Source organism: Artemia franciscana, chromosome 17, assembly GCF_032884065.1.
Source record: "Artemia franciscana chromosome 17, ASM3288406v1, whole genome shotgun sequence".
Taxonomy (NCBI): Eukaryota; Metazoa; Arthropoda; class Branchiopoda; order Anostraca; family Artemiidae; genus Artemia; species Artemia franciscana.
The window spans coordinates 2,815,907-2,834,040 of NC_088879.1; the positions used below are offsets into that span (position 1 = coordinate 2,815,907).

Sequence of the window (18,134 nt, forward strand, 5' to 3'; positions counted from 1 at the left end):
CGTTACAAATTTTTGATTTTTTTTCAGTTTTTCAGAAGGGAGGGATAAATACCCCCCTCCAGAAGGCTCTTCACACATACGCTGAAAGGAAAAAACTAGGGGTCACTCACTTTCTGCCACTTGGTATACATTTCGGAGTACCATTTTATAAAAATACGAAATTCCACATTTTTGTAGATAGGACCTTGAAATTTCTACAGTGGGGTTCTCTGATACATTGAATGTGATGGTATGATTTTTGTTACGATGACTTTTATGAGTTTTAGGGGGTGTTTTCCCCTATTTTCCAAAATAAGGCAAATTTTCACAGGCTCGTATCTTTTGATAGGTAAGACTAAATTTGATGAAACATATATTTAAAATCAGCATAAAAGTCCAATTTTTTCAATGTATCTATTAGCATAAAAATTCAGTTTTTTAGACTTTCGTTTACTATTGAGCCGGGCTGCTCCTTACTACAGTTCGTTACCACGAACTGTTTGTTTCCGTTTGTTAATGTTTTAATATTTTGCTGCATTCCATTATATATTTTTTTATATGAACCATTGTTTTCAGTGTTATTTTGCTCATTAAAATTGTGTTTCAAAAACTCATTTCCAGCTCGTGGCGATCGAACGTAGACACATTTCCAAATCTGTTCCCTTAGGACATTTAGATATATACCACTGCTTTCTCTTTTCCTCACATTGATTGTCCACATTATACATTTTTAATTTATTCTTTCATTTTCTGTCCCTGGAAATTTACACTTCCAGGTCTGGCTAATGAAGAAACTTTCATTCTTTGTGTGTCAGCATCCAGCAAAGGCGACTATATGGGTAACGTTGAAGTTAAGACATTGTAATTACCCTTTATGCCTTAGTATTTATTATTTAAATGAGTATTTATTACTAAATTTATTATTATTTTTAGTATTTTTTTATTATATATTTTTATTTTTTTATTTATTTATATATTTTTTATTTATCTTATTCTCAGTATTATTTATTTATTATATTATTCTTAGTATTTATTATTTAAATTTAATTTATATTTATTTAAAAGCAATAGACACCTAACGAAATAGTACATAGACCTTTGTTACTGCATTGACTAATGCTTCTAATAACCGTATCCTCCGAAATCTCTCCCAGTAGTTCAGATCTAGATATCAAAAGTATTACTGGAATTTGCTCTTTAATTAAAGATATCCATGACCAATTCTATATTTTTCTATTTCCAAGCACGAACACAGCATTCGTGATATGATTATAAATTTTTTATGCTGGTGTGGACAAGAGAGTTACGCAAGATACATTACTTAACGAAGCATGTCTTACAAAAATCTAACCCCCCGCTCTTGGCTTCGGAAAGGAATCTTGCCTGGAATTGGGCTTGTTCCAAGACAGGGTGATTGTGGGTGTTAACAGAAAGTTTTATGTCTTGTCACCGGGTTGAAATTACGACTTGTAAACGTTTGGAAAAAAAGAAATTAGATTCGTTCTAAAATAGAACTCAGAAAAGCAACATTTATAAGACTTATATTTTTTAATTTGTATACTGTTCGGAGTCTGGAATATTGCATTACTAAAAGTTCTTGTAAGTGTCTGTTAGTTACATAAAACAATTAGGCCTACTTCTGAGGAATTGTGTTTTCAGTTAATGGGAGGAGGGAGGTGTAGCCCAAAAAGCATTTTTGAGCTGATGATTTGTTAAGTTTCTTCTAATGCATCAAAATAAGGTAGAAATGGAGGTCAAATTCTAGTTAATTGACCTCTTGCTATCACGAAAAGGGTTTAGGATAGGAAAATGAAACTTTCAGGGATGGGTCTACAGGCTAAACTATATCCTGGGAAGATATTTCAAAGTACCCACCTCGGTAAAATTTTAGTTAATTGACTTCTTGCTATCTCAGAAAGGGTTTAGGTTAAGAAAACGAAACTTTCAGGGATGAATCTACAGATTAAAGTATGTCCCGGGAAGGTATTTTGAAGCAACTACCTCCACTCCTTCTCCCTCTAGAGGGGCTTGACCTTTAAAGACCTTTAAAAATATATGGGTCACAAAAGTGAAACCTTGCAAAATAGGTCTTCTGCTTAATTGAAGTACAGCAAAATTGTTTTCAGCTTCATAACTTTGCTCAATTCCATTTTACAAGGCTTTAAAGGTATGCAAATATATTTCCTAAATTTTGAAAAAAAAACAACATTGATTTGGCTCAAAATTCTATTCAAATAACAGGAATTGCATTTTCAGCACTAAAGGCAGAGAAAACCCAGCTAGTAACTGAATATTAATGTAAAATGTTGTAATGCCAAAATTTCAATAGGTATAGATAGACCTGTCATGTAGGCCAATTTCAGAGCCCTCTTGAGGGAGAAGGAGTAGAGGTAGGGGTAAAATTCTAGTTAATTGACTTCTTGCTATATCAGAAAGGGTTTAGGTTAGTAAAATGAAACTTTCAGGGATAAATCTACAGGCCAAAGTATGTCCCGGGAAGGTATTTTGAAGCAACTACCTCCACTGCTTCTACCTCTACAGGGCCTGACCTTTGATGACCTTTCAAAATATGTGTGTTATAAAAGTGAAACCTTGCAAAATAGATCTTCTGCTTAATTGAAGTACAACAAAATTGTTTTCAGCTTCATAACTTAACTCAATTCCATTTTATAAGGTTTTAAAGATATACAAATACATTTCCTAAATTTTGAAAGAAAACATTGAAATGGCTCAAAATTCTACTCAAATAACAGGAGTTGCGTTTTTCAGAACTAAAGGTAGAGTAAAAGCAACTAATAACTGAAAATTAAGGTAAAATTTAGTTTTGTCAAAATTTCAATAGGTATGACCTGTCATGTAGGCAAATTTCAGGGCCCTCTAGACGGAAAAGGAGTGGAGGTGGGTACTGTAAAATACCTTCCCGGGACATACTTTAGCCTGTAGACCTATCAATGAAAGTTTCATTTTCCTAACCTAAACCCTTTCCGAGATAGCAAGAAATCAATTAACTAGAATTTTACCGAGGTATGTACTTCAAAATACCTTCCCAGGACATACTTTAGCCTCTAGACGCATCCCTGAAAGTTTCATTTTCCTAACCTAAACCCTTTCCAAGATAACAAGAAGTCAATTAACTATAATTCTACCGTAAATGTTATTGTATTCTTATTTATTCACGTTTATTCTAAATAAAAAGAGAGGATAGATTAATTACTCCCCTTATACCCCTTTCCTATATTTATCTGAACGGCCATGTAGATTTAGACTAATTGGGAATTGAAATGTAATTTTCTCAGGCTTCTGGAATCTCCCAAACCAACACAGTGAGGGATATCACCCCTCCTTCCTAATAGCTGATGAGCAATAGTACAAATTTTCAATTTATTTATTTACGTTTGACTCTTTCTCTCAACTCTGCTTTTTAAAACAGTACAAAACATTAGCGCAAAGAGCGGGGCGTTGATGAGGAACCAGCCCTTTTCATATACGAAGTAATTTCTGTTCGTTTTAAGTTTTAATGTCGCTCCTTACTTTCAGCTAAAAAAATTTTTTTTGTTTTTTATTTAATTAAATAAAAAAACTTATTTTTTTAGCTGAAAGTAAGGAGCGACATTAAAACTTAAAACGAACAGAAATTACTCCGTATATGAAATGGGTTGTCCCCTCCGCAATCCCCCGCTCTTTACGCTAAAGCTTTTAATTGTTTTAAAAAGTAGAATTGTGGCAAAGAGTCAAACTTTAGCGTAAAGAGCGAGTTTTTTATTTAATTTTTGAACCTTTTTTTAATTAATGCATGTTTGGTTTTGGCTCTTCGCACATAAATTATTAAAATGAAATTTGAATATTAATTCTTTTTATGGCTAAATGGCTTTCTCTTAGTTTTGATCAGACGATTTTGAGAAATAAGGGGTGGAGAAGGAGGCCTAGCCGCCCTCCAAGTTTTCGGTTACTTAAAAAGGCTACTAGAATTTTTAATTTTTAACGAACGCTTTTATTAGTAAAAAATATACGTAACTTAAGAATTAACTTACCTAACAAACTTTCATAACCTTATATTTTTATTATGTATACGAGGGGGTTTGTACCCTCGTTAATACCTCGCTCTTTACACTAAATCTTAACTTTTCTCCCAATTCTTTAAGAATGGCCCCTGAATCAGAAAGGCCGTAGAAATAAATAGTTGAAATTACTAAAAATACTTTAGCATAAAGAGCAAGGTATTTATCTCTTCCTAAATACCTCGCCCTTTATGCTAGTGTATTTAGAACCCCTCATATGCGTAATAATCTTTGTTCGTTTTAAGTTTCAATGCTACTTCTTCCTTTCATTTGAAAAAAAAAGTGTTCATGTTTATTTTTCATTGTTTTCTTATAGTAATGCTAGAGAATCCTGCGCCCTTTTCATTGAAATTTTCATCCCCCATGATAGATTCCTCCAAGGAAAGATCCTCCAACATAGCCCCCTCTCCTCAGCCCCACCCCCAAACAAAATAAAATCCCCCTGAAAACGTCTGTACACTTCCCAATAACCATTACTATATGTAAACACTGGTCAAAGTTTGTAACTTGCAGCCCCTCCCCCAGGGATTATGGGGGAGTAAGTCATCCCCAACGACATAGTTATTATATTTTTGACTATGCTGAAAAAAATGGCTATCTCAAAATTTTGATTCTTTGACTTTGGGAAAAAAATGAGCGTGGGAGGGGGCCTAGATGCCCTCCAACTTTTTTGGTTACTTAAGAGGGCAATAGAACCTTTCATTTCCATAAGAATGAGCCCTCTTGCGACATTCTAGGACCACTTGGTCGATACAATGACCCCTGGAAAAAAAACAAATAAACACGCACCCGTGATTTGTCTTCTGGCAAAAATAAAAAATTCCACATTTTTGTAGATAGGAGCTTGAAACTTCTACAGTAGGGTTCTCTGATACGCTGAATCTGATGGTGTCATTTTCGTTAAGATCCTACGACTTTTAGGGGGTGTCCCCCAATTTTCCTAAATAAGGCAAATTTTCTCAGGCTCGTAACTTTTGATGGGTAGGACTAAACTTGATGAAACTCATATATTTAAAATCAGCATTAAAATGCGATTCTATTGATGTAGCTATTGATATCAAATTTAAATTTTTTAGAGTTTTGGTTACTATTGAGCCGGATCGCTCCTTACTACAGTTCGTTACCACGAACTGTTTGATTTCTGAACGTTTTTGAAAAAATGTTTGTTTTGATTTTGGCTCTCCACAGAGGAATAATTAACACGAATTTTGCAAGTTTATTTTTTTGGGCTAAATGGCTTTCTCATAGTTTTGATAGTTTTCATAGTAGTTGCCCTGCGATTTTTTGGTTACTTAAAAAGGCAACTAAAACTTTAAATTTTTTACTAATGTTTTTATTAGTAAAAGATAAACGTAACTTATAAATTAGCTTACGTAACAAACTTTTGTAATCTCATGTTTTTATTACATATATGAAGGGTAATGGTTATGGGGAAGTGTAAAGACGTTTTGAGGGGAATTTTGGTTGGGGGAGGGGTTGACAAGAGGGAGATATGTTGGGGGAGCTTTCCATCGAGGAATTTGTCATGGGGGAAGAAAATTTCCATGAAGGGAGTGTAGGATTTTCTAGCATTATTAAAAAAAAAACAATGAAAAAATAAATATGAAAAGTTTTTTCAACTGCAAGTAAGGAGTAGCATTAAAACGAACAGAAATTACTACGCATATGAGGGGATCACCTCCACCTAATGCCTCGCTCTTTACGCTAAAGTATTTTTAGTGATTTCAACTATTTATTCTACGGCTTTTGTGATTTAGGGGTCATTCTTAATGAATTGGGGCTTATCAGTCTGATTCCAAATAAATAAGTTTCATTAAGTTTGACTCAGAAAATTTGGCTGATTTTCAAAAATATGGGTAAACACCTCTTAGAAGTTACAGAATTTTAATGAAAATCACATCATCAGATTTAGCGTATCAAAGAGCCTTTGGTTGAGTTTTCAAGATCATATCTGGAAAAATGTGGAATTGTATATTTTTTTGCCAGAAGAAAGATCACGGATGCGTGTTTATTTGGTGTTGTTTATTCCCCAGGGATGATCGTATCGACCCAGTGGCCATATAACGTTGGTAGAGTGTATATTTTAACGGAAATGTAAAGTTATAGTACCTTTTTTAATTAAAAACAATTGGAGGGCAACTAGGCCCCCTCCCGTGCCTTTTCCCCCAAGATTGTTCGATCAAAATTTTGAGAGCTTTTTAGTTCAGCATAGTTAAAAGGCTCAATGACCGTGTCTTTTGAGATAAAATGGCCCCCTATAGTCCATGGGGAAATGTTTTTAAATTATAAAATTAGCCGATTGTTAACGTATAGTATCTCTTACTGGGATACATTTTTCAGGCCGGGAGGAGAGGAGCAATTTCCTTCTGGGAGGTTTTATCACAGGGAGAAATTTCCATGGAGAGGGAAGTTTTCAGGGTTGAACTTTTCGGAGGAAATTTACTCTGGGTGAATTTGCAAGTATTCAAGTATTCAATTTGCAAGTATCTTGAAAAATAGTATGTGCGTAGTTTGGCATATTTGTGTATGGTCAACAAAAATTACTACCAATAAGAGTTGGGCTAATGTCCCTTTCTCTTTTCCAGTACTGTAAAAGTCTAAAGCCTGTTATGTCCTTCCCATTTTATTGAGAACTAATAAATAAAAAAAACTAGTTTTTTTAAATGAAAGTAAAACATTAAAATTTAGCGACATTAAAATTTAAAACGAACAGAAATTGCTCCGCACATGAAAGGGGCTGTTCCCTTCTCAACACCCCGATCTTTACGCTATAGTTTGAATCTTTCTCTCAATTCTACTTTATTAAACAGTAAAAACTTTAGCGTAAAGAGCGGGGTGTTGAGAACGGAACAGCCTCTTTCATATACGGGATAATTTCTGTTCGTTTTAAGTCTTAATGTCGCTCCTTACTTTCAGTTAAAAAACCTAGTTCTTTTTTTATTTAATTTCTGAACATTTTTGAATTAATGTTTGATTTTGGCTCTCCGCACATAAATCATAGAAATGAAATTTTGCGTATTAATTCTTTTTTTGTGTCAATGGATGTCTCTTAGTTTTTATCAGACGATTTTGATAAGAAAAAGGGGTGGGGGAGGACCCCTAGTTGCCCTCCAATTTTCAGTTTCTTAAAAAGGCAACTAGAACTTAATTTTTAGCGAACATATTTAATTAGTAAAAAGTTTACGTAACTTGAGAATTAACTTACGTAACAAGCTTCTATATTATTATATTTTTATTATGTATAGGAGGGGCTATGTCCCCTTGTTAATATCTCGCTCTTGACACTTCAATTAAATTTTAATTTAAAATTTAGCTTAAATTTCACTCTTCAAGCTTAAATTTTGTCCTAATTCTTTAAGAATGATCCCTGAATCAGAAAGGCCGAAGAATAAATGGTTGAAGCTGCTAAAAATACTTAGGCGTAAAGAGCGAGGTATTTAGGAGAAAAATTCCTCATATGCGTAATAATCTCTGATCGTTTTAAGTTTTAATGCTGCTCTTTACTTTCAGTTGAAAAACTGTTTCATATTTATTTTTTCATTTTTTTTTTAATAATGCTAAGAAATCCTGCGCCCCCTTCATTGAATTTCTCTTCCCCCATGACGTATTCCTCCAAGGAAAGGTCCTCCCATATAGCCCTCTCCCCTCAACCCCCCCCCCCAACCAAAAAAACCCTGAAAACGTCCGTACACTTCACATTTAACCATTACTGTATGTACACATTGGTCAAAGTTTTCTGTTTTACAAAACATCAACGACAAATAAAAATAAAATCTCTATAATAATCAGCATAACTGGGAGAAACTATTAAAAATAATGAACATTAATTCCGGGAAGCTCAGTGATTTCAGTTTTTATTTCAGTGTAATTTTTATTTTAAATGCTGTAAATATAAAAAACTCTTGAAACATATTTCGTCTTCAGTAAAATACAAATGACACAACGGGCTTTTGACTTTTACGCTCAATGTTTTTGATTTATATCTTCGATACCCGAAGTATGACTTATAAGAACCTAACAATATGAACTTGTTTTTGGACAATTTTTGTACGTATCATACGTGAGCTTTTAGGTGCCTTATAGCACTTGACGATTGTTTTACGAATTCAAATTTACAGAGATTAGGTCCTATTGGTAAGCTGTGAGATATATGTAAGGAGATTTTAGTAAGCCATTGAAAGAGAAGCAGTTTTAGCCCCCTTTTCTTAGGTGGATTTGACATCCAAGTAATTTCCAGTAATGGTTTACTCTTTTAACTTTGGATCCCCTTTAAAAGAATTGTGAATATAGTTTTCGACACAATCAAATATCTTTCTTTTTAGTTTCACTTATAAGTTCTCTTTCGATGATGGGTAAAAAAATGAAGAAAAGAGGCTCTCGTGGCAAAAAGTTCATTAACAAATACAAAGAAATACAAGAAAAAATAAAGGTTCAAAGAAGTAACCAGGAGTATTCGAGAGAATATGAGTACGAAAGGTTAAGTACTATTTGCAAATCCACGGAAGAAGGTGGACAACAGGGAAATGAAATCAACGATGATGGTTTCCAAACGCACTTTGAAGCAAAGGTGTTAGAAAAGATTGATATCGAAGGGAATTTTGAAAATGATAAGCTGGGCATGAAGTTCAAAGAGTGCATGGAAATTAAGGAGTGCAAGGATATGGAAAAGGTTGACCTCCAAGAGAGTATGCTGGAATATTTTGAGCTGGAAGAAGAAAATGAGTTCCAGGTTAATGACATCTATAATGAAAACGATGATAAAATGACCCCACAACAAGTACAAAATTTTCAAAAGGATCGACCAAGTGTTATTCAGAAGGTTGACCTCCAAGAGAGTATGCTGGAATATTTTGAGCTGGAAGAAGAAAATGAGTTCCAGGTTAATGACATCTATAATGAAAACGATGATAAAATGACCCCACAACAAGTACAAAATTTTCAAAAGGATCGACCAAGTGTTATTCAGGAAACACGTGGCGCATCACTTTGTAATCCAGTGGATCTAAATGTTTACGAAACCAAGAAATCGGCACTTTCATCTACTGAGGCTGCCATAATCTTGAAGACCGCTCACGAAACTGGTATATCATGGTTTAAACTGTGCAAAAACACTGTTTCGTCCTATCCTGCTGCAGGTAGTATTTTTTTAGTATATTCAGATAGTATTGAACGCATACAAGACTACAAGGCCGATGGTTACCGTTATAGCAGTACTAGTGGGGGACAGTCGGTAACTGTACCCTCTGTTCATCCAAACTTCAGAAAGAGAGTTAATCAACGGCTGATTGAAGGCAAGACGGTCGATTTGAAGAGATATATCTTTCGATATGAGCCATGTGTATTCACCTGTCCATTTGAGCACTGCCTATATACGGTTATTCATTATGTTGGTACTTGTGACATAAAATCAATTTGTGACCCCCATGGAAACCATAAAAAGAAAGAAGGAGTAAAAACCACCCCTTTTGTGCCTTCTGAGAAATCTGTATTAATAAGAGCAAAAACTATAGCAAAGACCACAATATTGACGCCCCGAGAACATTTTCATGGGGAGTTTAGTAAGACAGTGAATGAGCTGCAGACAAATGTTCCAAGAAGCCAGAGGCAGGTAAACGACACCTTTTCTTTGGCCAGAAAAAGCATGATATCCAAAGACACATGTAACATGATTCGATATCTTATGATAGAAACTGATTTTGTTGTGACAGAAAAATTTTTTGGGCAAGGAGAAGCAGCTGTCACCTGTGTATCAGAGTTTGCAATCTTAGAAGTTATATATTTCGTAAAACACGGTATTCCCATAGTGTTCTATTATGATACAAAATATAACATTGGAAATTACTGGGTTTCAGCACTGACATTCCGACATCCTGACTTCGACCATAAAGGAACAATACCTATCATTCCAATTGCATTTTTACTTCACACAAATAGATCAGCTGATTCGCACGAAGAGCTGTTTATGGTTCTTATGAAGAAAGCACCAAGCATCAATTCACCCCGAAATGCTTTTGTGAGTGATAGAGAAAAGGGTATAGAGGTTGCGAGAAATAAAATATTTCCTCTTATTCAACCTGCTCATTGCTGGCTACACTTCCGGATCAATGCTAAATATGCACTTCAAAAAATGGGTGCACCTAAAGGAGACATCAAGGTAGTTCAAGACGATATTCTTCAGTTGCTAAGATCAAAAAATATAGATGAGTACAACCAGATAAGAACTGAAAGGCTCGTGAAATGGTCCATCCCTGCACTTAAGTATTTTCAAGTTAATTTGGAACCTGATATGTTGAAGTATGACTGTGCCTTCATCGTTTCCCAAATCCCTGATTTTAATCCAGTCTCTGGGATAACCAACAATACCGCAGAGTCATTCAACGCTGTGATGAAAAGAGTTATACAACAACAGCGAGACGTACCAATGGACAGATGTATCTTGGGCCTCCTTTGTTTAGACGATGAATATTATACACACATATCTCGTGGATACAAGGGAATAGGAGATTATAGACTCCTTGAGAAGGCGCATAAGGAATATATAGTTCATATAAAGAAGGAGGAAGATCCAGTTGAATCCAGGAAGGAAATGTTTCTGCGTATGGTCCAAGAAGTAGATGGATCAGATTCCTTTTGCGAAAAAAATTCGACAAAAGAAGACCACCAGCTAAGTGGTATAGTTGACATAGCAGAAGCACTATGGAGAAAGGGACATGTTACATTTTGCAACGAAAATCAAGTGTATCTTGTTTCAAATCTGACTAGAAAGAAGGTTAATGTTGTGACACCACGCACAGAAACAATCACTGTTAGAGGAAATAAAATTGTTACAAAGGGTACTAAGAGGAAGAGCTTGGTTTACTGCTTAGAGTTTTCTTGCTAGTTCTGGTTGTGGGCCTTCCCTTGTGCTTTTGATTTGGATGTTTTGCTATGTAATGTGTATTTTATGAAAATTAACCACAGAAACAACCCAAAAAAAGACAGTTTTATTGCTTAGAGTTTACTGCTTAGAGTTTTCTTGCTAATTCTGGTTGTGGGCCTTCCCTTGTTCTTTTGATTTGGATGTTTTGCTATGTAATGTGTATTTTGTGAAAATTAACCACAGAAACAACCCAAAAAAGTTGACGAAACTTATTTCTTTTACACAATTCAAAAGGAATGCCTAGGCTGAATTTCAAAGGCCAATTATTCTTATTTTTATTGCTTACAGTTTGATTACAGTTTTATTGCTTAGAGTTTACTGCTTAGAGTTTTTTTGCTAGTTCTGGTGGTGGGCCTTCCCTTGTGCTTTTGATTTGGATGTTTTGCTATGTAATGTGTATTTTGTTAATAACACGTATATACTTAGCAAAACAAATGAAATCAAAAGTACTTTCAGCGTCGCCTCAACGTGGCGGGGAAGTGATAACAGGGTGATGTTCAATATGAATTTTATGCTAAGAAAATAATCAAAGTAAGAATTAATTTCTTAGATAATTATTATCGACCAAAGCTCTTTTTTTCTATACTAATTGCAAATGGGTTTCCACTAGTTACGAATTTTGTACTTTTATTGATATCGAACTCCACTCTGGCTAAGCACGCTGAATCTGTTATATGAATAATATACCTTGTTTTTTCACAGCACAGTAGAGGTAATATATAGTAGCAAAAAGTTCTATTCTCCATTAAAGATTTTTGACACACATCGAAAACCACACACACTTCATAAACCTGAATTTGTGCATGTGCAACGACATAGGTTTCCGATAGAAAACCAAGTAGCAAATTAAAGCATGGCTCTGACGTGTTGGAAAACTTCCCAAATTTCGTCCTGTGAAATGTGTGTAATGTTTAGAGAAACATTTTACAACTGTATTTTACCTATACTGCGATCCACATGTTCAAGGATAAGATCATGCATACAAATCAGATATGTTGTTGTAGATCCCCATGACATACTGCTGAACTGCTTTGGATGAATTAGTGGTTCAATTTTAACTTTAAACTATTAGCAACCACACTCGGAGCAGTGGGATAACCCCTTGCAAAAATTGCATAATAAGCAATAAACTTGCAGCAGCAAAAGTTGTTTGTTCTTTCTCAAACACAATAAAAATACCACACTCGGAGTAGTCGGATAACCCCTTGGTCGAGCTGCCTTAGACGAGGTTGGTCGAGTGGCACTAATTGGCAAACGACGAGTCTTTTCTGCTCTAAGCAGAAATTGTTTGCACCCATAAGACTTTCTCAAACACAATAAAAATACCACACTCGGAGCAGTCGGATAACCCCTTGGTCGAGCTGCAACCGACCCGAGCGCCATAAATATTGTCTAGCCAACAGGTTCATCTGACAGATTGACCAAACCCACAAATGAAATTTATGAATATGCAGTTGCCGGTAAATTTTAGCCCATTTCTAACTAAAACAAATGAACTGACATCATTTTTATACAATCCTAGTAAGGGCTCATGTTAGATTTGCCCCTCACTTTATCGGACTATTTGTCTTAGCTTTTTCTTCAATTAGCCATGGCTAGATGCCCACACCTACTTGATTATAATTCATTAATATTATTTCAAGAAGGGTTCAAGGGACCGCTAGGCCAAAACCGCAACTGACACAAGAGCATAATACATTGATTTATTCCAAATTTACTGTTTGAACGAGAAAGACATACCATTACCAGACACTTTAGAACTCGATTAATGTAGCATACCTTCTTACACTAATCTCAGTGCCATGTTTTATTTTGCCATGCTTGCTTGTTTCAATTATCATAGAATATTTCAAAAGTAAAATTTATAATTTCTATAGGAGGAAACTACGAAATCTCAGGCTTAATACTTAATAGTATTATTTTATCGTATCAAAAAATTATAAGGTATCTCATCTTTTTTATTTTTCATGAAAATGTGGCTGTTTGAGAAAAAGAATCTGTTTTGGATTGAGAGATGTCAAATTTGAAGCAAAATTTAGCTAGTCAAGAGTCAAAATGTTAAGATGTGCTCAAAAAATGGCCTTTCAAATGGAGTTTCTAAAGTGCTCTACTTTGCGGAAGTGTAAGTCCATGTTTATTTATAATTTAAAACCGATTTTCGGAGAAGTAAGGTATATTGTGCAAAAAAATAATTTTGGTCTTTCTTTTTGCACGGAATGTATGTAAGCCGTCTCCTAATCTTATAGGATCACCTTGTCCGATTTGGTCACTCCTGGAAAAAAAAAACAACAAACACAAGAAACACATACGTGATTTTGTTTGTGGTAAAAATTTTAAATTCCGCATTTTGGTATATAGGACCTTGAAACTTGAAAATAGGGTTATTTGATGTGCTGAATATGATGGTGTGATTTCCATTTAGATCACCTGTTTTGGTTGCTTTCCCTCTTTCAGACATAGGTCATATTTTCACTGGCTCGTAACTTTTAATGGGTACCATTAAGCTTAATGAGCTGTATATTTTTGAAATCTACTTGAATGTTCGATTCTTTTCTAGTATGTACTATTATCAAATCTTGGTGTTTTAGGGTTTCGATTACTCTTAAGCCGGATCACCCCGTACTTACAGCTTCTTGCCACGAACTGTTTTATGCAATGGAGAATGCTAGTATTTTTCAATATTATTCGCATTTTACTTTTTATTTTAAGGGCTAAAAAATGCTTAGTTTGTGTTTAATACTAATACTGTTCTAGTGTTTCGAATTATATGACACTTATTGATTCTTATTCTATGACCATTCAATTTTGATTTACATTATACCTAACTCTCTGTTAAATGGTCATCATGTGTAGTTTTGCTTCAGATTAAAAATCAACATTTGCCTTAATAAATGAATTTTCGTTTTATCTTTGCGACATGAAATTTTCACGGGTATGTACCGACAGTATTTTTTATCATGAAATACAGACACGTTCCGAAACAAAAAATAGAAATTCATAAAACACTTGAAACCCGAGTCTACAAAAGCTGTTAAAAAGAAAAAAAATACTAGAAGAATTCGGTTGCACACACGAAGAGACAAAGTCAAGTAGTTTTTTCCTAGAGTCAAATTCAAATCAGAATCTGATCGTTACAATGTTCTAACTTTTAAACCAATTAATGAAAATAACTGCCTAGCTTTCTGCTGAGAAGTTAGTGGTGAACGTTGCCATCAGATAGGCCACGTCCTCTTTTTGTAGCACTGACAATATATATATATATATATATATATATATATATATATATATATATATATATATATATATACTACTGCTTGGTACCACTCCTAAAAGGGTGCTTTAGCTAAAAATTAGAAGGCAAGACATGTCACAGAACCCAGGGGATAAAGTTATTTACTAACGGTTAAGAAACGTGTATATGTTATGTTCAAAAAAATTTGACTTTAAGAAATGTATACCAACTTTATAATATTGCTGTTATGAAAGGAGCCGTTCATAAGCTCTACTTTCTTACCACACACACTTCATAAACCTGAATTTGTGCATGTGCAACGACATAGGTTTCCGATAGAAAACCAAGTAGCAAATTAGAGCATGGCTCTGACGTGTTGGAAAACTTCCTAAATTTCGTCCTGTGAAATGTGTGTAATGTTCAGAGAAACATTTTACAACTGTATTTTACCTATACTGTGAACCACATGTTCGAGGATAAGATCATGCATACAAATCAGGCATGTTGTTGTAGATCCCCATGACATACTGCTGAATTGCTTTGGATGAATTAGTGGTTCAATTTTAACTTTAAACTATTAGCAACCTCACTCGGAGCAGAAATTGCATAATAAGCAATAAACTTGCAGCAGCAAAAATTGTTTGCACCCACAAAACTTTCTCAAACACAATAAAAATACCACACTTGGAGCAGTCGGATAACTCCTTGGTTGAGCTGCCTTCGATTACGTTGGTCGATAGCGCTAATGGGCCAAGGAAGTCTTTTCTGCTCTAAGCACAAATTGTTTGCACCCACAAAACTTTCTCAAACACAATAAAAATACCACACTTGGAGCAGTCGGATAACTACTTGGTCGAGCTGCCTTCGATTACGTTGGTCGATAGCGCTAATGGGCCAAGGAAGTCTTTTCTGCTCTATGCACAAATTGTTTGCACCCACAAAACTTTCTCAAACACAATAAAAATACCACACTTGGAGCAGTCGGATAACTCCTTGGTCGAGCTGCCTTCGATTACGTTGGTCGATAGCGCTAATGGGCCAAGGAAGTTGTTTTCTGCTCTATGCACAAATTGTTTGCACCCACAAAACTTTCTCAAACACAATAAAAATACCACACTTGGAGCAGTCGGATAACTCCTTGGTCGAGCTGCCTTCGATTACGTTGGTCGATAGTGCTAATGGGCCAAGGAAGTTGTTTTCTGCTCTATGCACAAATTGTTTGCACCCACAAAACTTTGTCAAACACAATAAAAATACCACACTTGGAGCAGTCGGATAACTCCTTGGTCGAGCTGCCTTCGATTACGTTGGTCGATAGCGCTAATGGGCCAAGGAAGTCTTTTCTGCTCTATGCACAAATTGTTTGCACCCACAAAACTTTGTCAAACACAATAAAAATACCACACTTGGAGCAGTCGGATAACTCCTTGGTCGAGCTGCCTTCGATTACGTTGGTCGATAGCGCTAATGGGCCAAGGAAGTTGTTTTCTGCTCTATGCACAAATTGTTTGCACCCACAATACTTTGTCAAACACAATAAAAATACCACACTTGGAGCAGTCGGATAACTCCTTGGTCGAGCTGCCTTCGATTACGTTGGTCGATAGCGCTAATGGGCCAAGGAAGTTGTTTTCTGCTCTATGCACAAATTGTTTGCACCCACAAAACTTTGTCAAACACAATAAAAATACCACACTTGGAGCAGTCGGATAACTCCTTGGTCGAGCTGCCTTCGATTACGTTGGTCGATAGCGCTAATGGGCCAAGGAAGTGTTTTCTGCTCTATGCACAAATTGTTTGCACCCACAAGACTTGCCCACACCTACTTGATTATAATTCAATAATATTATTTCAAGAAGGGTTCAAGGAACCGCTAGGCCAAAACCGCAACTGACACAAGAGCATAATACATTGATTTATTCCAAATTTATTGTTTGAACGAGAAAGACAGACCATTACCAGACACTTTAGAACTGGATTAATGTAGCACACCTTCTTACACTAATCTCAGTGCCATGTTTTATTTTGCTATGCTTGCTTGTTTCAATCATCATAGAATATTTATCATAGAATAAAAGTAAATTTATAATTTCTATAGGAGGAAACTACGAAATCACAGGCTTAATACTTAATAATATTATTTTATTGTATCAAAAATATATAAGGAAACTCATCTTTTTCATTTTCCATGAAAATGTGGCTGTTTGAGAAAAAGAATCTGTTTTGGATTGAGAGATGTCAAATTTGAAGCAAAATTTAGCTAGTCAAGAGTCAAAATGTTGAGATGTGCTCAAAAATGGCCTTTCAAATAGTTTCTAAAGTACTCTTCTTTGCGCAAGGGTAAGTCCATGTTTATTTATAACTTAAAACCGCATTGCGGAGAAGTAAGGTATATTGTGCAAAAAATAATTTAGTTCTTTCTTTTTGCACCGAATGTATGTAAGCCGTCTCCCATTCTTATAGGATCACCTTGTCCGATTTGGTCACTCCTGGAAAAAAAACAACAAACACAAAAAACATACGTGATTTTGTTTGTGGTAAAAATTTTTAATTCCGCATTTTGGCATATAGGATCTTGAAACTTGAAAATAGGGTTATTTGATGTGCTGAATATGATGGTGTGATTTCCATTTAGATAACCTGTTTTGGTTGCTTTTCCTCTTTCAGACATAGGTCATATTTTCACTGGCTCGTAACTTTTAATGGGTACCATTAAGCTTAATGAGCTCTATATTTTTGAAATCAACTTGAATGTTCGATTCTTTTGTAGTATGTACTATTATCAAATATTTGTGTTTTAGGGTTTCGATTACTCTTGATCCGGGTCACCCGGTACTTACAGCTTGTTGCCACGAACTGTTTGATGCAATGGAGAATGCTAGTATTTTTCAATATTATACGCATTTTACTTTTTAATTTCAGGGCTAAAAAATGATTAGTTTGTGTTTAATACTAATACTGTTCTAGTGTTTCGAATTATATGAAACTTATTGATTCGTATTCTATGACCATTCAATTTTGATTGACATTATACCTAACTGTCTGTTAAATGGTCATCATGTGTTGTTTTGCTTCAGATTAAAAATCACCATTTGCCTTAATAAATGAATTTTCGTTTTATCTTTGCGACATGAAATTTTCACGGGTATGTACCGACAGTATTTTTTATCATGAAATACAGACAAGTTCCGAAACAAAAAATGGAAATTCATAAAACACTTGAAACCCGAGTCTACAAAAGCTGTTAAAAAAAAAAAAAAAAAAAAAAAAAAACAACAAGAATTTGGTTGCACACACGAAGGGACAAAGTCAAGGAGTTTTTTCCTAGAGGCAAATTCAAATCAGAATCTGATCCTTACCATGTTCTAACTTTTAAACCAATTAATGAAAATAACTGCCTAGCTTTCTGCTGAGAAGTTAGAGGTGAACGTTGCCATCAGATAGGCCACGTTCTCTTTTTGTAGCATTGACAAATATATCTATATATATAAAAATAAGTTGTCTGTGTGTGGATCTGTGGATCAGGTGACGTCATGTTTGTCCGCATATGACGTCTGAATTATTTCACACTAATACAAAAGAAGAAAAAAACTAAAAAAGGTAAAAACTACAAAAAAAACTAAAAAGAAAAAAAAACTAAAAAAGCTAAAAAACTAAAAAAAACTAAAAAAAGGTAAAAATCTAATAACTAAAAAAAAACTGAAAAAAATGAAAAAAGGCAAAAACTACAAAACAAAATAAAAACTAATAAAAAAACTAAAAAAGCTAAAAAACTAAAAAAACTAAAAAAACTAAAAAAAGGTAAAAAACTAAAAAAACTAAAAACTAAAAAAGAAAAAAACTAAAAAAAAGGAAAAAACTGAAAAATAAAAGAGAAAAAGAAAACTAAAAAAATATGAATAAATATATATAAAAATAAGTTGTTTGTGGGTTATGTCTGTCTGTC

General features: G+C 34.6%; 2 protein-coding genes across 2 annotated transcripts in view; one reads left to right on the forward strand and one right to left on the reverse strand.

Annotated features, from left to right (window-relative positions):
* The window catches only part of LOC136037695 (uncharacterized), a gene marked incomplete in the record, with an annotated part of 547,833 nt that overhangs the window by 19,907 nt on the left and 509,792 nt on the right, over positions 1–18,134 (reverse strand).
* Positions 8,398–10,917, forward strand: LOC136037605 (uncharacterized). The gene has a single exon (XM_065720326.1). The coding sequence runs from the start codon at positions 8,398–8,400 to the stop codon at positions 10,915–10,917; it is 2,520 nt and encodes an 839-aa protein (XP_065576398.1).

Bases quoted from the DNA above. Each gene is read 5' to 3' on its own strand.
- LOC136037605 (XM_065720326.1), top strand. From the start codon at position 8,398: ATGAAGAAAAGAGGCTCTCGTGGCAAAAAGTTCATTAACAAATACAAA.